Source organism: Acanthisitta chloris, unplaced genomic scaffold (assembly GCF_000695815.1).
Source record: "Acanthisitta chloris isolate BGI_N310 unplaced genomic scaffold, ASM69581v1 scaffold18248, whole genome shotgun sequence".
Classification (NCBI taxonomy): domain Eukaryota; kingdom Metazoa; phylum Chordata; class Aves; order Passeriformes; family Acanthisittidae; genus Acanthisitta; species Acanthisitta chloris.
In genome coordinates, this window is record NW_008687806.1 from 104,698 (window position 1) to 128,620 (window position 23,923).

Sequence of the window (23,923 nt, forward strand, 5' to 3'; positions counted from 1 at the left end):
TCCTCAGTAAAAATACAGTAAAATATATATGCACACATCCTACATGTACACACTAAACATATATATTAGCAAATACATTAAATTAGTAAGTTTAACATCTTCCTTCCAGATTTCTCTTAAGCAAATTGAAGTAGGATAGCCAAAATGACCAGTTTAAGTAAATGGCAGCATTTTTCATGTCTTGGTTTATACCTTCAGCTGTTTTCATAGTATTAGTAAATGAGCTCTTTCAGATCAAGTGACTCTTTATATCAGCAATGACATAGTGAATATATTCATTTGTTATCCTTCTTGCATTTCAGCTAGAAAACTAGTTTTCCAAACTCAAGTATCCAGAGCTTTCTTTGCTGCTAGACATGATATTTTACTTTACAAAACTTGGAAGCATACATTCACCCTCTTCCTGTGTGCTTTATTGTTTGTTTTCTTTTTTAAAAAATGAATGAAAATATTGAGGTCCTAGTATGTCTACATTGCAATTTCTTTTATTTCTACCTCTTCTGTAGTCTCTGCTGCTGCACTAGTAGAGCAGCTGAAGGTTTAGCTACTTAAAAGGTTGTTTGGACAACAGCTGCAATAACTGCAGTAAGTGGAATGTCACTCTTGGTTGAGTCTATGCTCTGCACAATGAAACCTTTGACATGCTTGCACTCATATGTAAATGTGTACCTGTTGTATGGCTTATGCTGGAAGGAGACATTTTTTCTTTTTATCCTTTGTTGTAGACAGTTTGTGAGACACTGGAAGCCCAGAAGCCCAGGATAGATCAACTTGCTGAAGAAACAAAGGCTTTGGAGAAACATGCTGCTTTGGATGTAAAAAACATCTACATGCAAGAGTTCAAGTATGTGCAGGGACACTGGGACAAGTTAAAGCTCAAGATTTCCAAAGATGTTAAACTATTGGAGGAAGTTACATCCAAATTGAGGTTATTTGAGGTAAAGCAAAAGGATTTTTTGTTTCATAACTCAGTTGCTTTAGAGGCCTTTCTTTCTCTGTGTTCCGGCAGGAGTCCAGATGATACTGATTGAGAAGTGAAGTGTTAATGAGTAACTAGTCTGCCAGAGGCTGAAAGCATACGTAGTGTACTTGTAGCACAGTAGAACAGGACTTTTAATGTGCCCCGGATATTATTTTATCTTCTGACAGAAATACTTTTCACTTATAATTAGTGCCCTTCTTCTTTCAATACCAGAAGCAAAGGTTGTGCTGAAGTCAAGGGTATGTTAGCTGTGCTGTTGGTCCCAACAGAGCTGATGCTCTCTGTTTTGTTGGGGTCAGATGCCCAGTGCCTTACTAGTTCAGCACCTAAAATTATAATTCCATAAATGCTGCAGAAAATCTGCTCCTTTTAAGTGTTGTTTCAATCAACAGTAATAAAGAGTTAGTAAAGCCTGTTAAATAAGGAAGAAAAGAAAATGCTTGGGCATATTGAGTTTTCCAGTTCCAACCATGATATCTGAAGTGTCAGGGAGAAGAGTTAAAGTAGTAAGGTTAATCATCACTCTTACATATTTTACATAGATATATATATATATATATGTACACACATGAAATCCTGCATGACAGAAAATCTCAGTGTTTTAAATTGAAAGGATTAAAAGCAAGTGTGTGTAGATGTTTATTTAATCCATTGATAAAAAGGGGAGGGAGAAGTGCTTAAGTAACTCAACTGAAGTGGACTCAGTAATTACTGAGTTAGATTGATTTATTTGTGTTTACTTTAAGTCTCTTCTTCAGACTATTTGTGTTCTTCAGAGGAGAGGGAAAAATAGTGAAAATATATATGAGAATATATTATGATTTAGCCCATGCCAATATTATTATGACCCAAAAGTTAAATAGGCACTATCCATTCTTCAGTATCATCTTGAAAGTATAAGGTGATCACAGCAGTATAAAAGCCCAAATACAGTGCTGCTGTTTTTCCCCAGAGTGTTGTTTAACTAGACTTTAACTACGTTTCATGTTATTTGCATTTTCATATGCATTTTAAAATTCAAAAATCAAGAAGATGCTTCATGAGGAAGGCCCCTGTGCATTAGCTAGCAAATATGTGTTTTCACATGCATTAAACATATTTTAACATGTGGATTTATTTACATTCTTTCCACTTAACAGAGGATGTATCACACAATTTATAAACATAAGCAACTCTCTAAGTGCACCCTCTTCAGAACATTGGTACCATGCACGCACACCACTACTTGTCCCCCAAAGTTTCTTTCAGTCTTGCTCTCCCCTCCCTCTGAGGCAGAAAATGCTTCCTTTATTTGACAGTGGATTCAAACTTCAATTTGATAGTGATTATTATTTTCAATTTTTACTTTAAGCCAGACAGGATCTGTAATGACTACTCAAGTATAGACACGTGATTAAACTGAAATTTATATTACAAAGGCCAGGTAGTTGACTTGCATGATGTTGCGGTGAAAGTTGGATAAGCTATTACCGATTATGGTTCAGAAGTAACAAAAACCTCAAGTCTTTTTTCCTTACTTTTTTTCCTTTTTGAAACCTCAAACCTGGAAGAAGTCATGGTAGGAGTAACAGATTGTAACTGACAATTAAGAGCAGAGTACACACCCATGTTCTCATGAAAGGCTTTATTTGGTGGAAAAATGGCTGGAGGGAAAACTTGATGCTCTTTGTAAAGTGTTACTCACAAATTATTTATTTCAGGACTTGAGCTGCTCCCAGCAGTGTTTGTGTGATCTGTGTTCATGAATAGCGTAAGTATGGTAGTCCAGTCTAGGCTAGTGATCTTGTAAATAGAAACCACAAAGCAACATACAAATAGGAAGAGGAATTACAGGCTTTCAGAGGAAAAATGTGTGTTTCATTTGTTAGGCTATACTACCTGAAGCATAAAGATAACAGCTGTAGGTGTCCTGCCCAGCCACCTCTGCCTTAAATGTGTTCAGGGACATGTGTACTTGTGCCTCTGCTTTCAATCTGGTTCCTTCAAACCCATCCTTCAGCAGCTACTTGCAGCACTCTGTGGGATGATGTGGAGCTGTGGAGCAGGTGGTGTGGCTGGTCAACAGGAGCTGACAGCCCAAAGTTAGGTGGTTTGTACAGGAGCCTAGAAGAAATCAAGTTCTAACCTTGGCAGTTACTTTCCAGCAACCACCTTCTCATTAATTTTTCTCCTGACTTTGTCTTAATGAACAATATCCCACCATGTTTCATTTGCTTCCCATCACTCTCTGGTCACACTTATTAGTTGTTTAGCACAACAGAATAAATATTCTTCATGTAAGCCTACCTCAGTGTCCTTTGTGCAACAGCTTGTTCTTGTTCAGTCTTGTTCTTCAAATGATTGCAGCTTTGCAGTTGCCTTGATTATCTGTAGCAACACTGAGCAAAACTTCCTTAGCTCATTGGTTTTAGGAGCATTTCCCCCTCCCTTAATTTCTTGTATATCCAGAATTCTACTTTTTCTGCACTTGAGTCATGTTCAGTTGACTGGTCGGTACATGCACCTACTTTCCTATATCACAGCTCTAACTGTGTGAAAACTGATTTGGAAAACTCTTGAAAACTGAAAATCTCTCTTGTGTTTAACTGAGAGTAAGGTGCTGAGAGCAGGGTAGTCATGTGCAGTATTAGCATGGTAGTTTTTTAGTTAGTAGTTAATTATTCATTTTTTACAGCCAAAGATAGAGCCTGGTTTTCCACAGATGTCCAAAGTGATGTTGGTATCACCAAATATATGAAGTACTCACTGATGAAAGATAGGAATTTTTATGCCCATGTGGCTTTTGGGGAGCTATGGAGAGCAGAGCATTGAAGCAGCACACTGTTGTGTAGGTCTGAGAACACAATTTGGTCATGAGCAAGATGTTAAGAACTTTTCTGTTATCTGGAAAGGAAGTACAGAAGCTGAGAAAGAAAATATAACAGAAAAACCCCAAAGGAAGCAATTATTAATTAATTGTTTTAGCAATAATAGTTTTATTAATACTGAATTATTATTATTCAATAATTAAGAATGGAAGAAATACTTAGTGGTGCCTTATGTAGAAATATGGAGCTTACATTGGGGGTATTCACTTAGGAACTATATTTTTAAGTACTCAGTTCCTGTGTTTTGTAAATATTCCATAAAAGTCTCAATGGATGGACAGTCATGTTATATTCTCTTGTTTTTTTTCCTTTTGAAGGAATGGTACTAACGTATACAGAGATTTTTGTGGTCTAGCACTGTTTAAATAAAAATGGGAATGTGGAACCAGTTGCGTAAAAATGTTGTGGAGTGCATTGGACAGACCAGGATGGAACATGTACTGCAAGAAAGATTGATATGGCAGACTGGGTGTATGGTCCTGGTGCAGACACTGAATGGGTCGGTAGTGGAGATACCAGAGACACAAAATTAGTGTGGAGAATGGCTGGGCAGTGTCTCCTTGGTTAAGAGATGAGTTGAAGCATTGTGTTATTAAAGGGGAAAAAAAAGTAAAAGTGGGGGAGAAATTTTTTTTTTTAAAAAAAGGAATAGGTGAATGGCAGCTCCTGGAGAACATGTGATCATGTGCAACTACAGACAAGTGTTAGTTTGTTTTTAGTGTTTCTTTTTTTCCTGATTCACCTTTAAAAACTGGCATTTCCCAAAACATGTTTAGGCTCATGTTTAGGCTTTTGAAAAGAAGCAATGTAAATTTTGTCATCGTAACAGTGAGCAGACAGGTGAACAATGCTTAAAATGTTCTTGTTAGTTTGATGAGCAAGTCAGTGGCAGATCTGCCTGGGAGTTCTGCTGCTTGGGTGGCCCTTCTGAGATTTGTGATGTGACAGAAGCTCCCCCAAGCTGACAACACATGCATCAGTGACATGATCTGGGAGTGATGTTTTGCTGGGAGTAACTAATACCCATGTGATGGAAAAAGTAGAGAAGGCTCATTTTATCAGTTTTTCATCTTGTATTTTCTAGAAGAAATTTTCTGTATCTTGTATTCTCTGTAATCATATCTGTAATATTGTATGGCTTGCTATGTCTTTGATTATGTATCACCTTCAAATCTTCTAAATCTACTGCATGGCTGTACATCATGTGGCTTTTCTAGGAGCGAGCAAGTAAAGATTCAGCACATTTAATCTTTGTTCCTGCCTGGAATAAATTTTAAAAGTTGATCCTGGGGAAGCGAAGGCTCTGGGAAGACTTTAGAGCAGCCTTCCAGAACTGAAAGGGGCCTGCAGGAGAGCTGGAGAAATTTTATAAGGGCATGTAGGGGTAGGACAAGGGATAATGGCTCTGAACTGAAAGAGGGTAGGTTTAGATTGGATATTAGGAAAAAATTCTTTACTGTGAGGGTGAAGCACTGGAACAGGTTGCCCATGGATGATGTGGATGCCTCATCCCTGGAAGTGTTCAAGGCACCACTGGATGGAACTTTGAGCAACCTGATTTTATGGAAGGTGTTCCTGTCCATGGTAGGGGTGTTGGAACTAGATGGTCTTTAAGGTCTCTTCCAAACCAAACCATTCTCTGTGATGAGAATGAGTCAGTGTTTTAATTCATGTCTAAAATTTGTGAGCTCTTGTACATCAACAACCTACTCTGGGTATTTGACCACTGATAATTATTTACCTGTGCAATGCAGGAGCACTTACTTCATTAAACTTCTATAGACCTGTCTTGTGATTCAGCAACTTAAATGTATGTCTAACTTTGTGAGTAATCCCGCTTAATTCACTCCATCAACTTATACAAGTAGCTTATTGTAAGGAAGCTAAATTAGGTATGTGGTGAAATGCCTTGTCAAATGGCAGCCTTTATAAATATGTATTTTTTTTACATTAAGCCGTGGTTCCCTGTTAAACCTCCTGGTGTCTGTTTTTCAAAAATGGTTTTTGGGCCAATCAACTGCAGAAAATTCCCCCAAAATGGAAAAAGAATGAAGAAAATGTCATGACTTTGACCTCTAATGGTAACATTGGTCTAAAAATAAACATGAACTTAGTCTAATGGGTTTTTATTAGTGCAAGCATTTTTTTTGAGAAGCAGCGTGTAACATACTGATCTTGAAAAAACTGTTTGTGTGGGTTTTAAGAAAACAAGGTGTGTGCTCTCCTTGGTGAAATATAGAGTAGAAGGTGAAGCTAATGAGCTTTGGTTCGGCTTCTCAATAAGAGTGCTCTATAATGACAATTGTGTCAGGATACATAGATGTCATCTATTAAAAACCCCATCCAAACAGTCCAAACATGTAGATTAAAGAAGTCCAACTATTTAATTATAAAATAGCAACCACATAACTTGGTTGAACCTGGACAAGGAAAAACTCTCTCTGAGCTCTAAGTTTGTGTTGGTTTTGTTTGTAAGAGTGATTTGGAACATCCACAAATTTCAGGGGAAGGAGATGACAGTGCTTCTGTCTACCTACCTACTTGATTGCAGGTTATAAGGCAACTGCCAACTGTTAGATCAGATAATTCTGAAATGGGGTGTCTATTTACTTTTTTTCCCTGAGTTGCTCTAGTGTGTACAGTAGCAGCTATTGGCCCCAAAGAGCTAGGCTGTTTGTTTGTTTGTTTTTTTTTTTTTAATTTTAGTTGTTAGTCTAATACTCTCTTATAATTTTTTTTAGTGTCTGTGCCTCTCTGTTATTCAAACAGCTTTTCCAGCATAGTTTCTCTCTGTCAAGTATGTTCAGCATTATCCACTCCTCTTCTCCATGTATATATTTTTATAGGAGCCTCTCTTTTCCTTGGGAGTGCAGTTTCTTTCAAACAAGTGTAGTGTAAACAGTCATGCATAGCTTTTGCCATCATGAAAATGCTATTCCCAGCCCTCAGTCAGGTCTTTCATGTGAGCCGTGTGCTTCTTGAAGCCATGCTCTCCTCCTTACTTGATCCCATGCTTTGGATAGGTAGCTTGGAGCAGTGCAGTGTCAATTAAAACATGCTGTGGTGGATGGAAGAATATCAGTATTGTAAATTTAATTTTTATATAACTTTGAGAGCAGAAATTTGGGACACCCTCCCCCCCCCCAAAAAAAACCCCCAAAACAACAAAAACCCCAAACAACAAAGCAAACCCAGAAATTAAACCAAAGTTGGTCTACTTGAAAACAAAGACAATGCTAGCAGCTTGTAGAATATTTTTTTGACCCTGCTAGAGGTTGACATTTAACAGCCATACATTCTTCATCACAACATTGTATCAGCTTTTCCTTACTATATTTGATTTAGACTGACTCAAAAGTTGTCCAGAAGTGGATGGATGGTGTGAAAGACTTCTTAATGTCAGAAAAGGCTGTTCAAGGAGATACTGAAGGACTTCAAAGACAACTTGACCAGTGCACAGTGAGTTTTGCTGTTTTAAGGAATCTTTTGAAATAACAAGTTGCATCTTGCCTTTATTATTTTGCTTGTATTATTAAGTATTGCCCAGAGCATATTCCACAAAGCCCACCAGAAAAATCGTATCTTTCTCCAGGGCACCTTTTAATTGATTTCTTGTTTGTAGCCATAACACTTTGTACTTTTCAAAGGTCCTCACCGTATTCACAAATAGTCATCTACAAGTTGGCATTATGTCCTCTGAAAACGTTTATATTTTTTCCCAGTTTTTGAGATTGTGGACTTGAGTCTGTGGGTAAAAGTATTTCCTTCATTAAACTTCCAAGGACAGTAAAAGTAACAAGCAGATAAAGCTGATGAAAGTCCTAAGGTTTAGAACTGTATCTGCCTTACAAGAAAGATTCCTTCCTTGTCAGTGGCATGTAATGATCATAGTTATGCAGAATTTCATCCTGTAGTAAGTAATTACCATGTACCTTCAAATGTTTGTTTCCAGGAGAAGAATATAAATTGATGCATGCCAGAAACAGCAGGGCATTTAGTGCACATAATCTTTAAACTTGTGTTGTTCTGGTGGTGACATCTGGCATGTGAGAATGTTTATGCTGTGTATGGCAAGCTGTATTTTGTTTTTTAGCTGCATAGCCTTGATGTTTTGAATCACTGAAAGATTGTTTTAAGCAGTCTAGTATTGAGCATGGTATCGTTCTGCTCCTAAAAAGTTCCTCCAGAATAATGAAAAGTTACAAAATTATTGGTATCCTATAAATTTTTGTAATATCTTGCTAAAGAACAGCTTTGATTTTTCTCTGATGTGCACTCAGCTGTTTGTCAATGAAATGGAGACAATTGAACCATCACTGAAAGAGATGAAAGAAGTGGAGTCTGCTTTAAGAGCTCAGCCTATTGCAAGCATAAATACTTGGACAAAGTCTAGGCTAGTAGACTGCCAGACTCAGTGGGAGAAACTGAGCAAACTGGTGAGTTCTCTATGCTTTACTAGTACTTGCTTGTTACTGCAGCTGTCTGTTTGGCTGTGTGGCATTGGTACGATGGTGAAGAGGTGAAGCAATGTAATGGTGGAAAAAGTGGAATGAGTATGTTTTACTTGTTCCACTCTAAAAGTGGCTGAAGTCCATCTTGGCCCAGTGAATCCTTCAGAAGTGCAAGAATGTTAGGGAATGCATCTGCAACAGTAGATTTGTTTGAATACGTGTGCTTCTTCGTACCTAACTGGAAGGACCACAGCAAACTCTATCATTGTTTGTAATTAAAAATGAATTTGTTTATTTTGCTTCATGCTGCTTGTTCTAGGGTGTGTGAGAGGCAAGTGGGTTTTTTTGTGGTTTGTTGGGTTTTTCTTTTTATTTCTTTCTTGAAATCTGGAATATTACTCTGTCCCTGTTTAATTTCTGTCTGCTTCCAAACAGGTTTGAAAAATAAATGGCTATAAATATACCACCTCTCCAGTCTGGTGTATTTAGTTGTTTCTTTTGGGTAGAAGCTTTCTGCTGTCTCTAGAAACATACTTTAGTTGCAATTCCTGGCAAGGATCTGTGTTGGAGAACTTTGCTGTTGATATAGAATCCAGATTGCCTGGGCTGTGGAAATAAGTGAGGCCTGATGAGAGTTTCAGTATTCTGTATAGAGATATAGCTAACTATATGATACTTTGATCAGAAAAGGGTTTTATTCTATCTAACGTTTTCCAGGGATTGTTGCCAGTTTACATGCAATCAGGGCAAAAAGATTTTCCTCCTTTCCTCACATCTAGATTTTGTTGATCTACTAGAAAAGGTTAATGAATTTGTATGTGTATGTAAAAGTCTTTTGTTAATTAAAAAAGCTGGAAAATGTTTTGGTAGTAAAATGTTTTAACAAAGACTTGTGTTTTTTTTTCATATGTACAAGGACATTCAAGTAACAAAACTGGTGTTTTTCTCCACCTTGGATTCTAGATCATTAGTCAGAAAAATCGCCTGTCTGAAAGTCAGGAAAAAGCTGTAAATCTGAAGAAGGATTTGGCAGAGATGCAAGAATGGATGACCCAAGCTGAAGAAGAATATTTGGAGAAAGATTTTGAATACAAGTCACCAGAAGAGCTAGAGAATGCGGTAGAGGAAATGAAGGTCAGCAATACCAGGTCACTGTAGAGACCTGAATAAAGAGGAACAAAACCCATCAGCTTTGGGGTGACCTTTTCTGGAATTACTGTCTATGCGGAAAGGAGCTCAGGCCATGGCAAGACTGGTGGCATTTTGCATCTTTGCTTTGTGGAATTTTTTGCTTTTTAAAGCATAAGCTATAAAAGCAGATGTTCTCTTTGACTATGAGGGGTAGGGATTTCATAATGAATACCAGCTTGCCCAGCTGTTGAGTCAGGCTTACAATGTTTAGCATATTAAACACTAAAAATATGGGAAATTTTTGCAGGAGATAAAACTTAAGAAGGAAAAGATGATATTCTACCTATGTAAATTAGCATTTGTGAAAACATTCTCCTGCTTCTAACTCTTGGGCTTCACTTTCTTGTCCCCTGCGTATTGTAACTTCACATTTAGAAAATAAGTTTAAAACAGGTCTGTTGTAAGGTTATCTTGTGTTCATCTGTTGAAAACAGTAATAATTTAATATCCTGAGTTGGAAGGGATCCACAAGGATCTGTGAGTGATGTTCGTCCCTGCTTCTCTACCTCTGGGTCTGGTGGCCAAATAAATGGAGAGGAAGGAGATAGTTTTGTTTTATTACAAATTATCAGTTGATAATTTTCTTAGATACATATACAGAGCTCATAATTCTCTCTACTTTTAAATCTGAGAATTCAGGCATATCTTCATAAGTGTTTTGACTTGTATGTAGGTTATTTAAATGAGTATCCACTACACTGTAACTCAAAGGACTATAAAAAAGAGTTTTCTCCCTTACAAGTGCTTTGACAAAGCTGTTTGAAGTTCTGAATTGTTCTTTTTGAAGGGGGCTTTCTGAAGCAGTCTTTAACAAGTATTTTAATATATTCATGTCCTTTAAAGCCATTTAAGCTCATATATTCCGATATCTGGCTGAACACAAGCCAAGGAAAGAGAGAACCCTCTTTTCATTGGCAAATCTGTGTGACTTTGAACACATTAACCTTTGTCAAATCCAGATTATATTATGTATTTTAAAGTTTGACAGTTATATCAGTGAACCAGTAAGCTTGTTGTAATACATGCAGTTCCACTTTCATTTGCAGCAACAATATTATCCTGGAGCTACTCTTAGGACTGGGAAAGAGCACTCCCTGTATTTGACCAGGAGCGTTTTTGCATAAGGTTTTGAGCTTGCCTAATTCTGCTCTCATTTGAACACAGAGTCAGGATCTCCTGCTGACATTTGAAGGAGTAGGTTTAAGAAGAGGCTGGATGGTTTTTGATAATCCAGCCATAAAATATGTTCCCTAAATTTTCCATTCTTTGTCCTTCTATTAACTGGCGCTTTTTTTCTTTTTAATTGCCTTACATTTACAAGACACCTTGAGAAATATGTGCAAAAATTATGTTGTCATGTACTGCATTCCACCATAAAGTGCAGTGCCTTATATATCAGCGGTATTCTAACTTCATAAAACTGTTCTTGAAAAATGAAAAGAAGCCCCTGGGACAGTCTCTATTTCTGGTGACTTCTATTTGTCTTAACAAAGACAGGCTCAGACTGGTCTGCCTGACCTGTCTTCCAGCTATCCTCCTTCCTGAATTCTGTTTTAGGCAAAATTTGACAGCTGATCATGCAATTTTTCCAGACCTGTGTGCTGAGTGTTGTACTCTGCTTATCCTTTGTATTTGTTGCCAAACTCCTCTGAGTGTAGTTAGATTGAAGGAATTCTTGTAGTTGTCCTTAGCATGTTCCTGTAGTGCACCCAACAGCTGTGGGAGATGTCCCAGCTTTGTAGTTGCACATCCTGTGTAATTACATCATCTTTCCTGGATAACTTTGGGAGATAAGTACTGAGCTCCGATACTTGTAACTTCTGTAAATTCACCCTACTGTTTTCTCCTGATATGGTTGTTTTTAGAAAACTTCTGGTTTTTTTTCTTCTGGTTAATTTGTATTTCATATTTTCATGCTAACATATAAATAGCACTGAACTAATTTTTTTTTGCTTTGAGGCATGATTTTTAATGAACACACTATAAATGATAAATATATCTGTATGCTTAAACCCCAGGATTTTTCAACACTCGCTAACATGATCTGAATTCCATGCAAGTTAGAGCCATAGTTTGTTGTGTTCAGGCCCAAGAATACATTGGCAGCAACAATTCCAATGTGAAACTGCTGGTCTTTGATTTGAGTGGTGAGCAGCTGACCATATGGCAGTTGAAGGCTGAACATGGAATATGTTTCTTTGGGCAGAGAGCGAAGGAGGATGTGTTGCAGAAGGAGGTGCGGGTGAAGATTCTCAAAGACAACATCAAGATGTTAGCCACCAAAGTGCCGTCAAGTGGTCAGGACCTGGCGACTGAGTTGAATGTTGTGCTGGAGAACTACCAGCTACTGTGCAATCGGATCCGGGGGAAATGCCACACTTTGGAGGTAAGAATGGTAGCTCTCTGCTTAGTAAAACGGAGGCAGATGGCACAAAAGGAATGGAGAAGGACACTGTCTGAATACAGTTCTTTGGCATAATGCACTTTGCTATGGCACCTTTCCAGGATTACTTTCCCGTAAGATCTCTTGGAAGCCATGAGATACCATCTGACTTTGATTTGATTATCTGTATTGTATTCAACACTTCTACAAATAAATAACCTTGTCTCACATTTGTTAGTCATCTGTGCATCTTCCAAAATGATGAAAAAGAATTTATGAGAAATTAAAGGTTGAAATATAATAATAATTAGAACATGTGATTATGGTCTGGGATAGGGTGTGTATGTCCTGTCCTTCAAGAGGAGTGGATATGTTCTGTTACACTCTTACATCATTATACCAACCTGTGTGTCAGTGATACTTTCAGCATGAGTTTAGAGACTGCTATGCTTATTTCTCTTTATCTTCCTGCTGTAGCTGCAGGTTTTTCTGTCTAGAACATACTGTGCCATGGAATGTTTTTGAATATCTTCTACTTGTCTATTTTAGGTGAATTTCTCAGAAACATATATTTAAGCTGTTCATAGGCTATATGAGCTATGCCTGGTATTCTAGGCTAATTCGTTTTTTTTTCTGCTGTTCCTAGGAGGTGTGGTCCTGTTGGATTGAGCTACTTCAGTATCTTGATTTAGAAACAGCTTGGCTAAACAATCTGGAAGAAAGGGTGCAAATGACAGGAAATCTGCCTGATAAATTGGATGCTGTCAGTGATGCTCTTGAGGTATAATGATTCTATCAGTTTAGTAACTTTTCAGATAGCTCCATTTAAAAAAAGAAGAGTAAATTCTGCACTTCAGTAGAATGCTGAAATGTGCAGAACATTCTGATTCTTCATGTTAAATGAGCATATTACTCTGAATCAGAAATTGATAATTGTAAGATTCTCCATTGTTGTGGTTTAACCCCAGGCAGCAGCCAAACCCTACGCAGCTGCTTGCTCACTCTCCCACCAGCAGGATCGGGGAGAGAATCAGAGGGGGTAAAAGCTAGAAAAACTCATGGGTTGAGATAAAGACAGTTGAATAGAGAAAGCAAAAGCTGCACACACAAGCAAAGAAAAACCAGTAATTAATTCACTGCTTCCCGAAGACAGGAGGTGTTCAGCCATCTCCAGGAGAACAGGGACCATCACACGTAACAGTTCCTTGGGAAAACAAATGCCATCACTCAAAATGTCCTCCCACCTTCCTCCTTCTTCCTCCCACCTTATATACTGAACATGGTGTCCTATGGTATGGAATATCCCTTTGGTCAGTTTGGGTCACCTGTCCCAGCTGTGTCTCCTCACAGCCTCTCATGCAGCCCCAACTTCCTTGCCATTACGGCATTACGGAAAGCAGGAAAAAGCCTTGGCACTGCTCAGCAATAACACAAACATCTCCGTATTCTCACCCTCTGTTCAGCACAAATCCAAAACATAGCCTTATACTAACCATTGTCAAGAAAGTTAATCCTACTCCAGCCCAAACCAGCACTGGAATTTTACTGTTACGTGATTGTGTGTACTCGATACCATGATAAAAATCACGTGCTATCTACTGGCTTGTGTAAATGGATTAATTCCTTCCACTGCTATAGTAGTATGAAATGATGTGAATAGGCAAGAAAAGATGTGAAGTTTAATTATCTAAAGTAGAATCACCTCTGTATTTACCTTGTGCCGTCATGAATTAAGCCATAACTAATTCATGCTTATAGAGCACTCTCAAGACATTTGAAGTGTTAAACTTCTGTGTATGCAGCCAGATTTCCAGCTCTGAAAATGCAGTAATATTCTGTGTCTTGACCTTTAAAACTTTTTCTGCTAATTAGTCGCTGGAATCAGTCTTGCGTCATCCAGCTGATAATCGAACCCAGATTCGGGAACTTGGGCAGACGCTGATTGATGGAGGGATTCTTGATGACATCATCAGTGAAAAATTGGAAGCTTTCAACGCCCGCTATGAGGAATTGAGTCACTTGGTAAGAATTTTGGGGCAGAGTTGAACTAGACTCGGTGTTTCAGCTCAGTAGTATGAAATGATTCTTGTTGGCTGAATTCATAGCTGCAGGACTACAATACAGGAAAAGAGGAAGAACCATAACAATGTTGTCAACTGTTTTCAATTTGGAATAATGCCCAAAGAGCAAGATGCTTTTCTTATTTTTTCTTTTTTCATGGCTTGAATCAAGTTTTGTTTTGTAAGCTTAACATGTCCTTGAACTGTGCGGACTCCCTGGTATTTTTTGAGTAATTTTGACAAAAAGGCAGTTTCAAACTCAAGAGGGATAGTTTAGTAACTGAGGTTAATATTGCCTTCTTGTTGCCATAAATACTGATGAGCTGCTCAGTAACCATAAAAATGAGGAGCATAAGTAACATTTTCACTCTTTCAAATAGCTAGGAAGATGTCACATTGAAATAAGGAAAATAAGGAAAACATTCTTCTCATTAGCCATCTATTATATTGTCCTCTTCCTCTTCTGCTTCATTCTAATCTTTTATAGATTGAGTAAGTAGAGGAAGTCTAGCTGTATTTCAGGTTGAATAAATTTGTAACTTGTATTCTGCATTCTGGCAATACAGGCTCCTACCAAATTGTGGGATGGGAATTGTTTTCTGTCACTGTCAAAGTGTAGTCAGAGAGGAAATTTTAGTTCATCCTCATTACAGTGAGCAATATGAGTACAGTGCCCTCAGCTGGGGATTATGTGCTGTCATTTATGTTAGCATTCACTACAGTTTTTCCCATTACAACAGTACTTTATTGCCATATGAAACCCTATTTTCTTTGGCAGCTGCAGCACTGACACACTAGGCTGTTGACGACACCACACCTCTGTATGTGTATATGTTGGTAGTGGGGAATTTGTGTTCCCATGCAGGTAGTGACATTTCAGATGAACTTGGAAGTTTTGCGGTTGAAGGAAGAGGCAATGAAGGGAAAGAATTGTGAATATCTGTTTTCCCACTGTAACAGACAGAGTTTATTTTTGAGAGAAAATGCACATGTTTACACATCAAACAATGTTGGTCTGTGGTGTATTGCAAAGTCCCTGATTCTCCCTGAATAGCTAGTTTTGAAACTGGTATGTTTTTAACAAAACACTTTCTTCCTGAGGCGATAGGAGAGACCTGTTTTTGCAATCCTGTATATTTAGCAACATAACTCTTCTTCTATGCAACTGTCTGTCAGTCACTAGTTCAAAAGCCACAGTAAGCTTCAAAAATTGCTGCTTTATAGAGATCTTTTTAGCCAGTCCTCATGGCATAGGATCTTTTGAGTCTCTCCCACCTTGTTTTGAGAACATTTGCTATAATTTGTATTGAATTACAACTCTACCTTGTCTCACTTTTCTGTCCCACTCAGGCAGTGAGCCGGCAGATTGCCTTGGAACAACAGCTTCAGACCATGAGGGAAACCGACCACATGTTGCAGGTCTTGCAGGAAAACTTAACAGAGCTGGATAGACAGCTGACATCTTACCTGACTGATAGGATAGATGCCTTTCAGATGCCCCAGGAGGCCCAGGTATTTCAGTATAGCTTTTCACTACAAAATATTTTGAATTATCTCATGATAGTGCCCAGCTAGACTTAGTAGTTCATGAAGACTTTATGTCAGTTCTGTGCTGATTTGCTAGTATGTTTTGTAATATGGATTGTTTTCTTGTTTCAAGATAGTTGTATTTAATAGCAGTGGCTTTCAATTTGGCAAGCTGTCACCAAAGACTGAATATTTAAAATAAGCCTGGTGATGTTCAACTTTTACAGTGTACATTTACTTCTGGTGGGTAGGAGGTGACAGGCAAGCTCACCTTCCTCTCTCTGCAAACAATTTTGTAACATATTTTTTCCTGTTTCTATCACATGGCAGAAGATTCAAGCAGAGATTGCAGCTCATGAATCCACTTTAGAGGAGCTCAAGAAAAGTGCTCGCTCTTGCCCTCCTGCTTCTCCTGAATGCAGATCTCCCCGGGGTGGAACACAGCTGGATGCTTTGCAGGTAAAAATATGACAATCTCACTTAACACTCTGTAAGCCTGTAAGTTGTTTGGTGCAGTAAACCCAACCTCAGAAGAAAATGGTATGTGCTGTTACATGCTTTCATTAGGAAACAAGCAGCCCTAGGTGAATTGAATAAGGAAGCTTAAATTTCACAGCTGTCATGGGATAAATGCTGAAGGTCAGAAAGTCTCTGTATTTCAGTAGAATGGATAGTTGCAAAGTGTGTGATACCAAATTGCAGCTCTCTTGCACCTTGGGTGCAAGATCAGGTGGAGGTTAGGAGTAGGTGATGGAATTTGGTTTGGCAAATAGTGTTGCCATATATACTGAGTTGTGGTGACATGAGAGATGAGTTAGAATCGGTGGTGGGAGATGCTTTAAATGTTATTTTTTGAAGTGTAGGTACTAATCTAAAATGATTTTTAACATGATATTCATTAAAACAGAGAAAGCTCCGTGAAGTATGTACAAAGTATCAGCTTTTCCAGAAACCAGCCAATTTTGAGCAGCGCATGTTGGATTGCAAGCGAGTGTTGGATGGTGTAAAAGCAGAACTTCATGTCTTGGATGTGAAGGATACTGATCCAGATGTAATCCAGTCTCACCTGGAAAAGTGCATGGTATGTACACAATGTTCTTAACTCATTCTTGAGTTCATTTCTTCATTCATTTCTTGTGTGACTCCTCTGCTTAAACTCTCTTTTACTTAAAGTTCTCATGGAACTATTATAACTCATTGCAAAGTGCTAACTGAACAACTGATAACTAAAAACCTCATATTCTTCTGGGTGAGAACACGGACATAAAACTAGTGGACTGTTGGTCACAGCTGAGTGGAACAGCTGAGTTTTTATAAACTCCCTTCCCTGATTCATCCTTGCGTTCTGGAGAAGTGTCACAATCAGTATTTGAACAGAACAAATACGATATCTAAGATGAAGTACAGATCACAATGTTAGCCTTGGAGTAAACACTGCTAAATTATTGAGCTAATTCTTTTTTTTTGGGTGTGTGAAAATAAAAACTAGAATAAAATATAGAACATCAGGAGTTTGAAATCTTGTCAGACGTTGCTACTAATCCATAGCTCAGACTTTAAGTGCCATTTGATGTTAAGGTCCCCAAATGAAGCAAAATCTGAAAATCTGCACTACAAACTAGTCACCAAAATACATATTTGTTTTCTTAGAAACTCTACAAGACCCTGAGTGAGGTGAAGTTGGAGGTTGAAACTGTCATCAAGACAGGAAGGCAGATTGTACAGAAACAACAAACAGATAATCCCAAAGGGATGGATGAACAACTGACAGCATTGAAATTTCTTTACAATGACTTGGGAGCACAGGTAAGAAAAGCAAATGTACATGTGAATATTTCTCTGCATGTAATTTCTATTCTTTGTTGTTTTTATGTCAGATGCTGTTTTAAGCTTGATTCTGAAGCTGATACTACGTAGGCTAGTTGCTACATCAGTTGAGAGGTTAAAGATTACATATAACAATCTTGTAGTTATGCAAGATCCCTGAGCTCACAGTGTTCCTGGAGGGGGAGGTAGCCTTGAGGAAAGGAAGGTTCACAAGAGCATTCATCATTCTGGCAAAGCTGACCTGCTAGCAGTTCATTGAAGTCTTTGAGCACTGCAAGCTAAACTTCTCATATGACAATCCGACTGTAAATTGAGTCGTTCTGAGTTTTTTTAGGAGGTGTCATGATGATTTTGAATTGTAATCCATCTAAATGGTTGCTCTCAGTATGAAATAGAAAATGCAGGCAAACCTGTATTTCCCATGAAGTGCATTAAATATTGATATGAGTAATTTTCTTAGTAATTGAATAGTTACTTAGCCAAGTGAAGTGCTTAAAAATGGTTAAACCCTTAGGGCACAGGTAGAATTCTCTTCCTACCTAAATTAGGACACAAGTCCAAGTAGACTCATGCCTGTTCAGTGCTCTGTGAATGAAGTTGTGGGTAAGGGGCCCACAGCTTTGTGCCAGCAGATCTTTCACAATACAAAAAAAGGGATTGAATTTTCCTGTGTGAGTGACTGACTGGATTCAACATCCCCTTGAGTTTCAGTTTAAAGGATCATAATAAACAAAGTGTAAACATCAATTTGGTGATTACTAGCTATAAATAAGATTGTGTGCAGGTTTCTGTGTTTCCTTTGTGTGTATGTTAATTTAAAATTATTCTAGTTATATATATTCTGCATTGTATAGTAACATGAAGATGTTTATAGGGTCCTTCCCTAATGCAAGACAGTCTTAAGATGCAAGGATTTTATATATTTGGGTTGATATTTTAGCTGGCTAGCACTTTTGTGTTTACTGTCTTTTAAAATATATTCTTTTTTCTTTATTCCCTTTTTTTTGGTGTGTAGGTGACAGAAGGAAAACAAGACCTTGAAAGAGCAACCCAGCTGGCACGCAAAATGAAGAAAGAGTCTGCCTCTTTGTCGGAGTGGCTAGCTAACACTGAAGCTGACCTCGTGCAGAAGTCCACTTCAGAGAGTTTGCTTTCTGATCTAGATTCAGAAATTGCCTGGGCAAAAGTAAGCATGCTCTAAATATTTGTAGAATAATTTTTTGACTTTATGGCAATATTATGTCGAAGGGGCTATGAATTTAAATCCCTGTACGTTGTTACTAAATCTTTCATATCATGAAATTTTAGTGGCTGCAGTAGAATGATATTCAGTACATTAGTGAGTCTGATCTGTTTCATCTTGTGAATCTTGCTTCAAACTTAAATGGCCAGTGAAATATTAAAGATAGTACTACATATTTGGTATTAATAGGTATTTAAGTGATTTACTGTATCTCTAACACGGATAATATTCTTATCAGCAAATACAATTTTGGACAGGGTCAAAACTTTCATTAGTAGAGCGAACTGAAAGTGCATTGGTGAAAAGTTGAATTTGTAACTTTTCATTGAAACAACTTTGTCTCCAAAATTGTCACTTTGCAAAACAAAGTGCTACTGTAATTCTTTATTTTCTTTCACCTACAAGTTGAAACTTTTCATGGAAACAGGCAAATGTGTTAGCTATTTAGCTTCAGAGTAATGCAATTTTCTTACACTGTAGAAGCTTGGATATTAGTTGGAGTTAGCAACTCCAAGTGTCAGTTGTATCAGTTCCACAATACTGATCTTTCCAGTTGTTTTCTGTCATCTTTTGCTTTGGAAAAGGATCTGTCTGCAATCTTTAAACTTGAAAGCTTACCAAATTACAAACCCATCTTATTGTACCTGTTCTCAGGCATTTCATTCAGGATTAGCAGTTATTACCACTAGACTTCTGCTGTGGCAGTATCCCTAAGATTCCTTTCCAAACAAACTTTTAAATACTTATTGGAAGTATATTTACCATACATTTATAAGCAATGCAAATAATTAATGGGTCTTTACCTCTCTGGCTGTACCACCAGGAGGACAAGTCCTTTATGTTGCATGCACAATTGTCCTTTCCATGTTAAGGCTTTTCTAGAGGCAATTTTAAAATGTGGTAACTTGTGCATTTGCTTGTCTCTAAGATTATAAGTTATGATAAAATAATAAGTTATTTACTTTAAAGATAATAAGATGCTCATGGAGCTCCAGACACTGGTTGTGATTAAATGCATTCTTTAACACACTGTACAGTGACATCAAAGATCTTTCTAGCTAGCCAGGTATCATGGATAATAATTGGTGGTCTTGTATGCCAGAAGGTGCTCTTTTCCACATGGAAACCATTTCCTGTTATTTGAGAGATCACACATTACTTAATTGACATGTCAGTGTGCGTTCTTTCAAAGAAGGTTATTTTTTTAGATAAAAATCCTATTTAAAAGCAGAGATGACTTGGAAATAATGGTAGCGCTGAAGATACATATCTTTACATATATTTCTATAGGTAATTAACAACAGGGATTCTGTAATATGTAGCCAGTTAATTGAACATCTGCAGTAAGGAGTAATGGTTCTCAAAAAAAACATTCAGCCTTGGCCTACCACATTTCTCATTGTTGCTGTCGTGATTCAACCCCAGCTAGCAACCAAGAACCACACAAACACTCACTCCCCCACCAACGGGATGGGGGAGAGAATCAGAAGGGTAAAAGCTAGAAAAACTCATGGGTTGAGATAAAGGCAGTTTAATAGGTGAAAGCAAAAGCTGCACACACAAGCAAAGCAAAATAAGAAAAGAATTCACTGCTTCGCATGGGCCAGAGGTGTGCAGCCATCTCCAGGAGAGCAGGGCCCCATCGTGCGTAATGGTTCCTTGGGAAGACAAGCACCATCACTCCGGATGTTCACCCTCCTCCTTCTTCCTCCCACTTTATATACTGAACATTATGGAATATCCCTTTGGTCAGTTTGGGTTACCTGTCCCAGCTGTGTCTTCTCACAGTCTCCCATGCACCCCCAACTTCTCTGTCAGCATGGCAGTATGGAAAGCAGAAAAGACCTTGGCTCTGTGTAAGCTTTGCTCAGCAATAATGAAAACATCTCTGTGTTACCAACCCTTTGTTCTGCACAAATCCAAAACATAGCCCCATAATAGCCACTGTGAAGAAAGTTCCCTTCAGCCTAGACCAGCACAGTTGCCAAATGTAAAAGTGCTTTAGGAAAAGATACAGAGAAATCCAGAGTTTCTCTTGAAATTTGCATTCTGTGCTTTGCCATGCAGAAAAGAACCTTTTAAAATTGGACTTATGTGGTCTGATGCATTTTCTTAATCTGCATAATAAAAAGGAACTCTGAAGATGATATAAGACTACAAAACAAGTCTCAAGCTAAGTTATTCAGGACACTTATATGCATTGTGCTTTTGCTCTCTCTTAAAAAAATGAGATCACTATCTACAGAGAGTGAGTATAAACAGTAGGAAATTATATCTGGTTTGATTTATTTTTTTTTTCACCGCTGAAGATCATCTATGATCCATTTGTTTCATGTGGAGGTGAAAATCTGTCTCCCATGTCTTTGTGAGCAGTGCAGTGTTAATGGCTTCTCTTGTTTCAGAATGTGTTGAGGGAGCTGGAGAGGAGAAAAACTGATCTGAAGAGCATTACGGAAAGTTGCACTGTGCTCCAGTCTCTGGTGGAAGGGAGTGAGACTGTTCTGGAGGAGAAGCTGTGTGTCCTTAATGCTGGCTGGAGCAGAGTTAGGACCTGGACTGAGGACTGGTGTGACACCTTGTTGGTAAGTTGCAGGTGTGAAAAATATTCAGGGTGGTTCTCACTCCACACCCTTGGAGCAGTTGCAGTTTTTCACTTGTCTCACTTTACTGTGAAGTGAAGCATCCATGATGCCTCATGGCCTTAAAGGAATGTGGAAATGGATATCTACATACTCTGTAGATGGGAGAGGTAAATCATGAGGTGATATACAATGAGGAAGGTGGAAAACTGTTTTGCAAGTGGTTAGATGTGTTGATAGGCATTGGTGCCATGTGATTGGCAGCAGAATCTGCAGAGTGATGAAACTATGTAAATATCCTAGACAGACAGTTAACTTGGCCTAGTGAGAATAACCTGCTTAGTTGTAGAGAATAAAACTGTGCTTAACTTTTGCCTTTCCCTTTCTCCTGGCTTCGGTGTTAGGACTCTTCTGGGTTCTTCATCTTCTTAGACATCGTTGTGTAATTTCTCTTTTCCATAAAAATCCATTATGTACTTAGTGAACAAACTCACACATTTGTTTTAATCTCGGTCTTTCTCATCCCCCTTTGTGTGCTATCACATTACATTTTTAATCTTTTGTCCTTAATTACATATTTGTCTTCTTGTACCTCTTCTGTGTTTGTTTTATTGCATTCTCTTTTGCTGCATCAATAGCACTAGCCTTTTGTGTTCACATGTTATTTAGCTCTTAATACAATTCTTGCTATCCTTGTGCATGTAAGTAACTTTCTAAACTGCCCTAGAAGAGGGCACCTTCTACCATATGTAGACTGAGTGGGTTGTGGGGCATACAGACATTCATAAAACTCCTTCACTGGTAATAGTTGATTCCCTCAGATTAAAATGAGGGGAAAAAACCCCACCAAGTAGTTATGGAGGTGTTTGTTACATAACAAGTTAATTAAAGCCCAGAAGTTTAATCTCTTGTTCTGTGTAACTTTCTGTCACCTGATGAATTTATTAATGTAAGTAGAATGCAACAGGAACTATCCCAAAAGGATTGTTTTCCATGAGTCTGCTGTGTGCTGCTCTATTCAGTCTGAATCTTCAGCCTCTGTGCCAGCTCCAGCATGAATAGAGTGGTTTTGTCAATAGATTTCCCTGAGACCCAGATGATGGCTATTTAATGGACAATTGATAGCTTCCTAGTGGTGTTCAGCAAAGCACTTGTGACTCTCTGTCAACCTATTGCTCTTTTGGATAGTCCATATCTACAAGTGTTTGAATATGCCAACAGTGTCTGTTTGGCTGAGTAAATGAAGGACTAAGCATATTATACACCTAAAGCTGCTATTTGTGCTAAATGGACATGAAACAGTCTACAACTGGTGCTAGTGTCAGACTGATGCTTTTATATAGTTAAGATATTTTGGTGTTACTTAGCTAGGTATGACAATCCACCTTCGGAAACCCCTGACATGGCCTGAAATTGTGAAAACTAGTGTACACCTAGATGGTGAGCTCTGTGCCTCCAGTCCAGTGCCTGCTGCAGGTCATGCATGTTTTGTCTATGTCCTTTGTTAGGTTAAATTGTTGCTATACTTTTCTTGATATAGTGTGCCATCCTAGGCCTTCTCTCTTTTCTCCCCTCCTTTTGTTTTCTTAGTCTAAAAGATCAAAGCTTAACTTTACTATTTTTGGGTAGGAATGGTACTTCTGAATCTGATAGCTTTGTTTGTCGCACAGAATAATGTGTTATTTCTGTATGTGGCACCTAATGTTACAATTTCTGACTGCATGCGAAAGCAGACCTAATTAACATGTCTTCAACTTTCTGACTTTTCTTAACAGGAAGAAATATTTTAATGTAACTAGTAAAATATCACAACTTGACTACCATAATTTGTAGGTTTGGTGTAATCCTTTCCAATTAGGAAAAAAACCCTGACTACCACACATAGTGCATACTCTTGTACCTGCTAGTGCTGACTGAAAAAATTGTGGGGTTTTTGGTTAACAGAAATATTGTGGTCTAGCTGTAATGTTGTAATAGGTTGTCTGTCTTTAATTGAACAAACTGCCTCAGCTATTTCTGTTTCCCTTCCTGCGAATTAGGAACAATAATATTAAAGGGTCTAGAATGAAAACTGACTTCTTATAAATGCTATTGAAGATGAAAGGTACAATTTAATTTTCAGTGTTCTATTTCCAAAGTATATCCATAACACTTTACTCCTAATGGAGGTTTTGGCAGGGCTGGCGGGTATTTTTGGGGTGTGTTTTTGTGTTGGGATTTTTTTGTGGATTTTGAAATTGGTCACATTGATACTTTTTTTGATCTTTTCCAGAATCATCAGGGCCAGCTGGAAATTTTTGATGAAAATGTTGCCCACATAAGTACTTGGTTGTATCAGGCCGAAGCTTTGCTGGATGAGATTGAGAAAAAGTCAGCTAGCAAAAAGGAGGAAACTGTGAAGGTAGGAAATATTGCCATCAACTGTCAAAATGTTACCATTCAACTTCTGGATTCTAAATGCTGTCAGGTTTGCTTCCTGGTCTTCTTTTTAATTTTTCTTTCCTTGCCTAGGATAACCATTTAAATTTTCTTTCACTTCCTAGCGTTTAACTTCTGAATTAGATGACGTTAGTCTTCGAGTGGATAATGTACGAGACCAGGCTATCATCTTAATGAATGGTCGGGGGGTGTCATGCCGTGAACTTGTGGAACCCAAACTGGCAGAACTGAACCGTAATTTTGAGAAGGTCTCTCAGCACATCAAAAGTGCCAAGGTGAGGATGAACGAGTCCCAGAACATCCCTGGGAGGAAATGTTGGCAGCTAACTCTAGTGGATAGATCTTTACATATTCAGACAGCACTTTACTGCTTT

At 38.1% G+C, this 23,923-nt stretch overlaps 1 protein-coding gene across 1 annotated transcript in view; it reads left to right on the forward strand.

The window, feature by feature from the left end:
- LOC103808020 (utrophin-like) overlaps positions 1–23,923 on the forward strand; it is a gene marked incomplete at its 3' end in the record, with an annotated part of 123,877 nt that overhangs the window by 71,373 nt on the left and 28,581 nt on the right. The window contains exons 22-36 of the mRNA XM_009080775.1: positions 726–938; positions 7,195–7,308; positions 8,130–8,285; positions 9,264–9,434; positions 11,698–11,877; positions 12,521–12,655; positions 13,747–13,896; positions 15,285–15,446; positions 15,792–15,920; positions 16,369–16,542; positions 17,112–17,267; positions 18,304–18,474; positions 20,934–21,113; positions 23,383–23,511; positions 23,654–23,824. Of these exons, the coding sequence (XP_009079023.1) occupies positions 726–938; positions 7,195–7,308; positions 8,130–8,285; positions 9,264–9,434; positions 11,698–11,877; positions 12,521–12,655; positions 13,747–13,896; positions 15,285–15,446; positions 15,792–15,920; positions 16,369–16,542; positions 17,112–17,267; positions 18,304–18,474; positions 20,934–21,113; positions 23,383–23,511; positions 23,654–23,824 (2,391 nt within the window). The remainder of the gene's footprint in view (positions 1–725; positions 939–7,194; positions 7,309–8,129; positions 8,286–9,263; positions 9,435–11,697; positions 11,878–12,520; positions 12,656–13,746; positions 13,897–15,284; positions 15,447–15,791; positions 15,921–16,368; positions 16,543–17,111; positions 17,268–18,303; positions 18,475–20,933; positions 21,114–23,382; positions 23,512–23,653; positions 23,825–23,923) is intronic.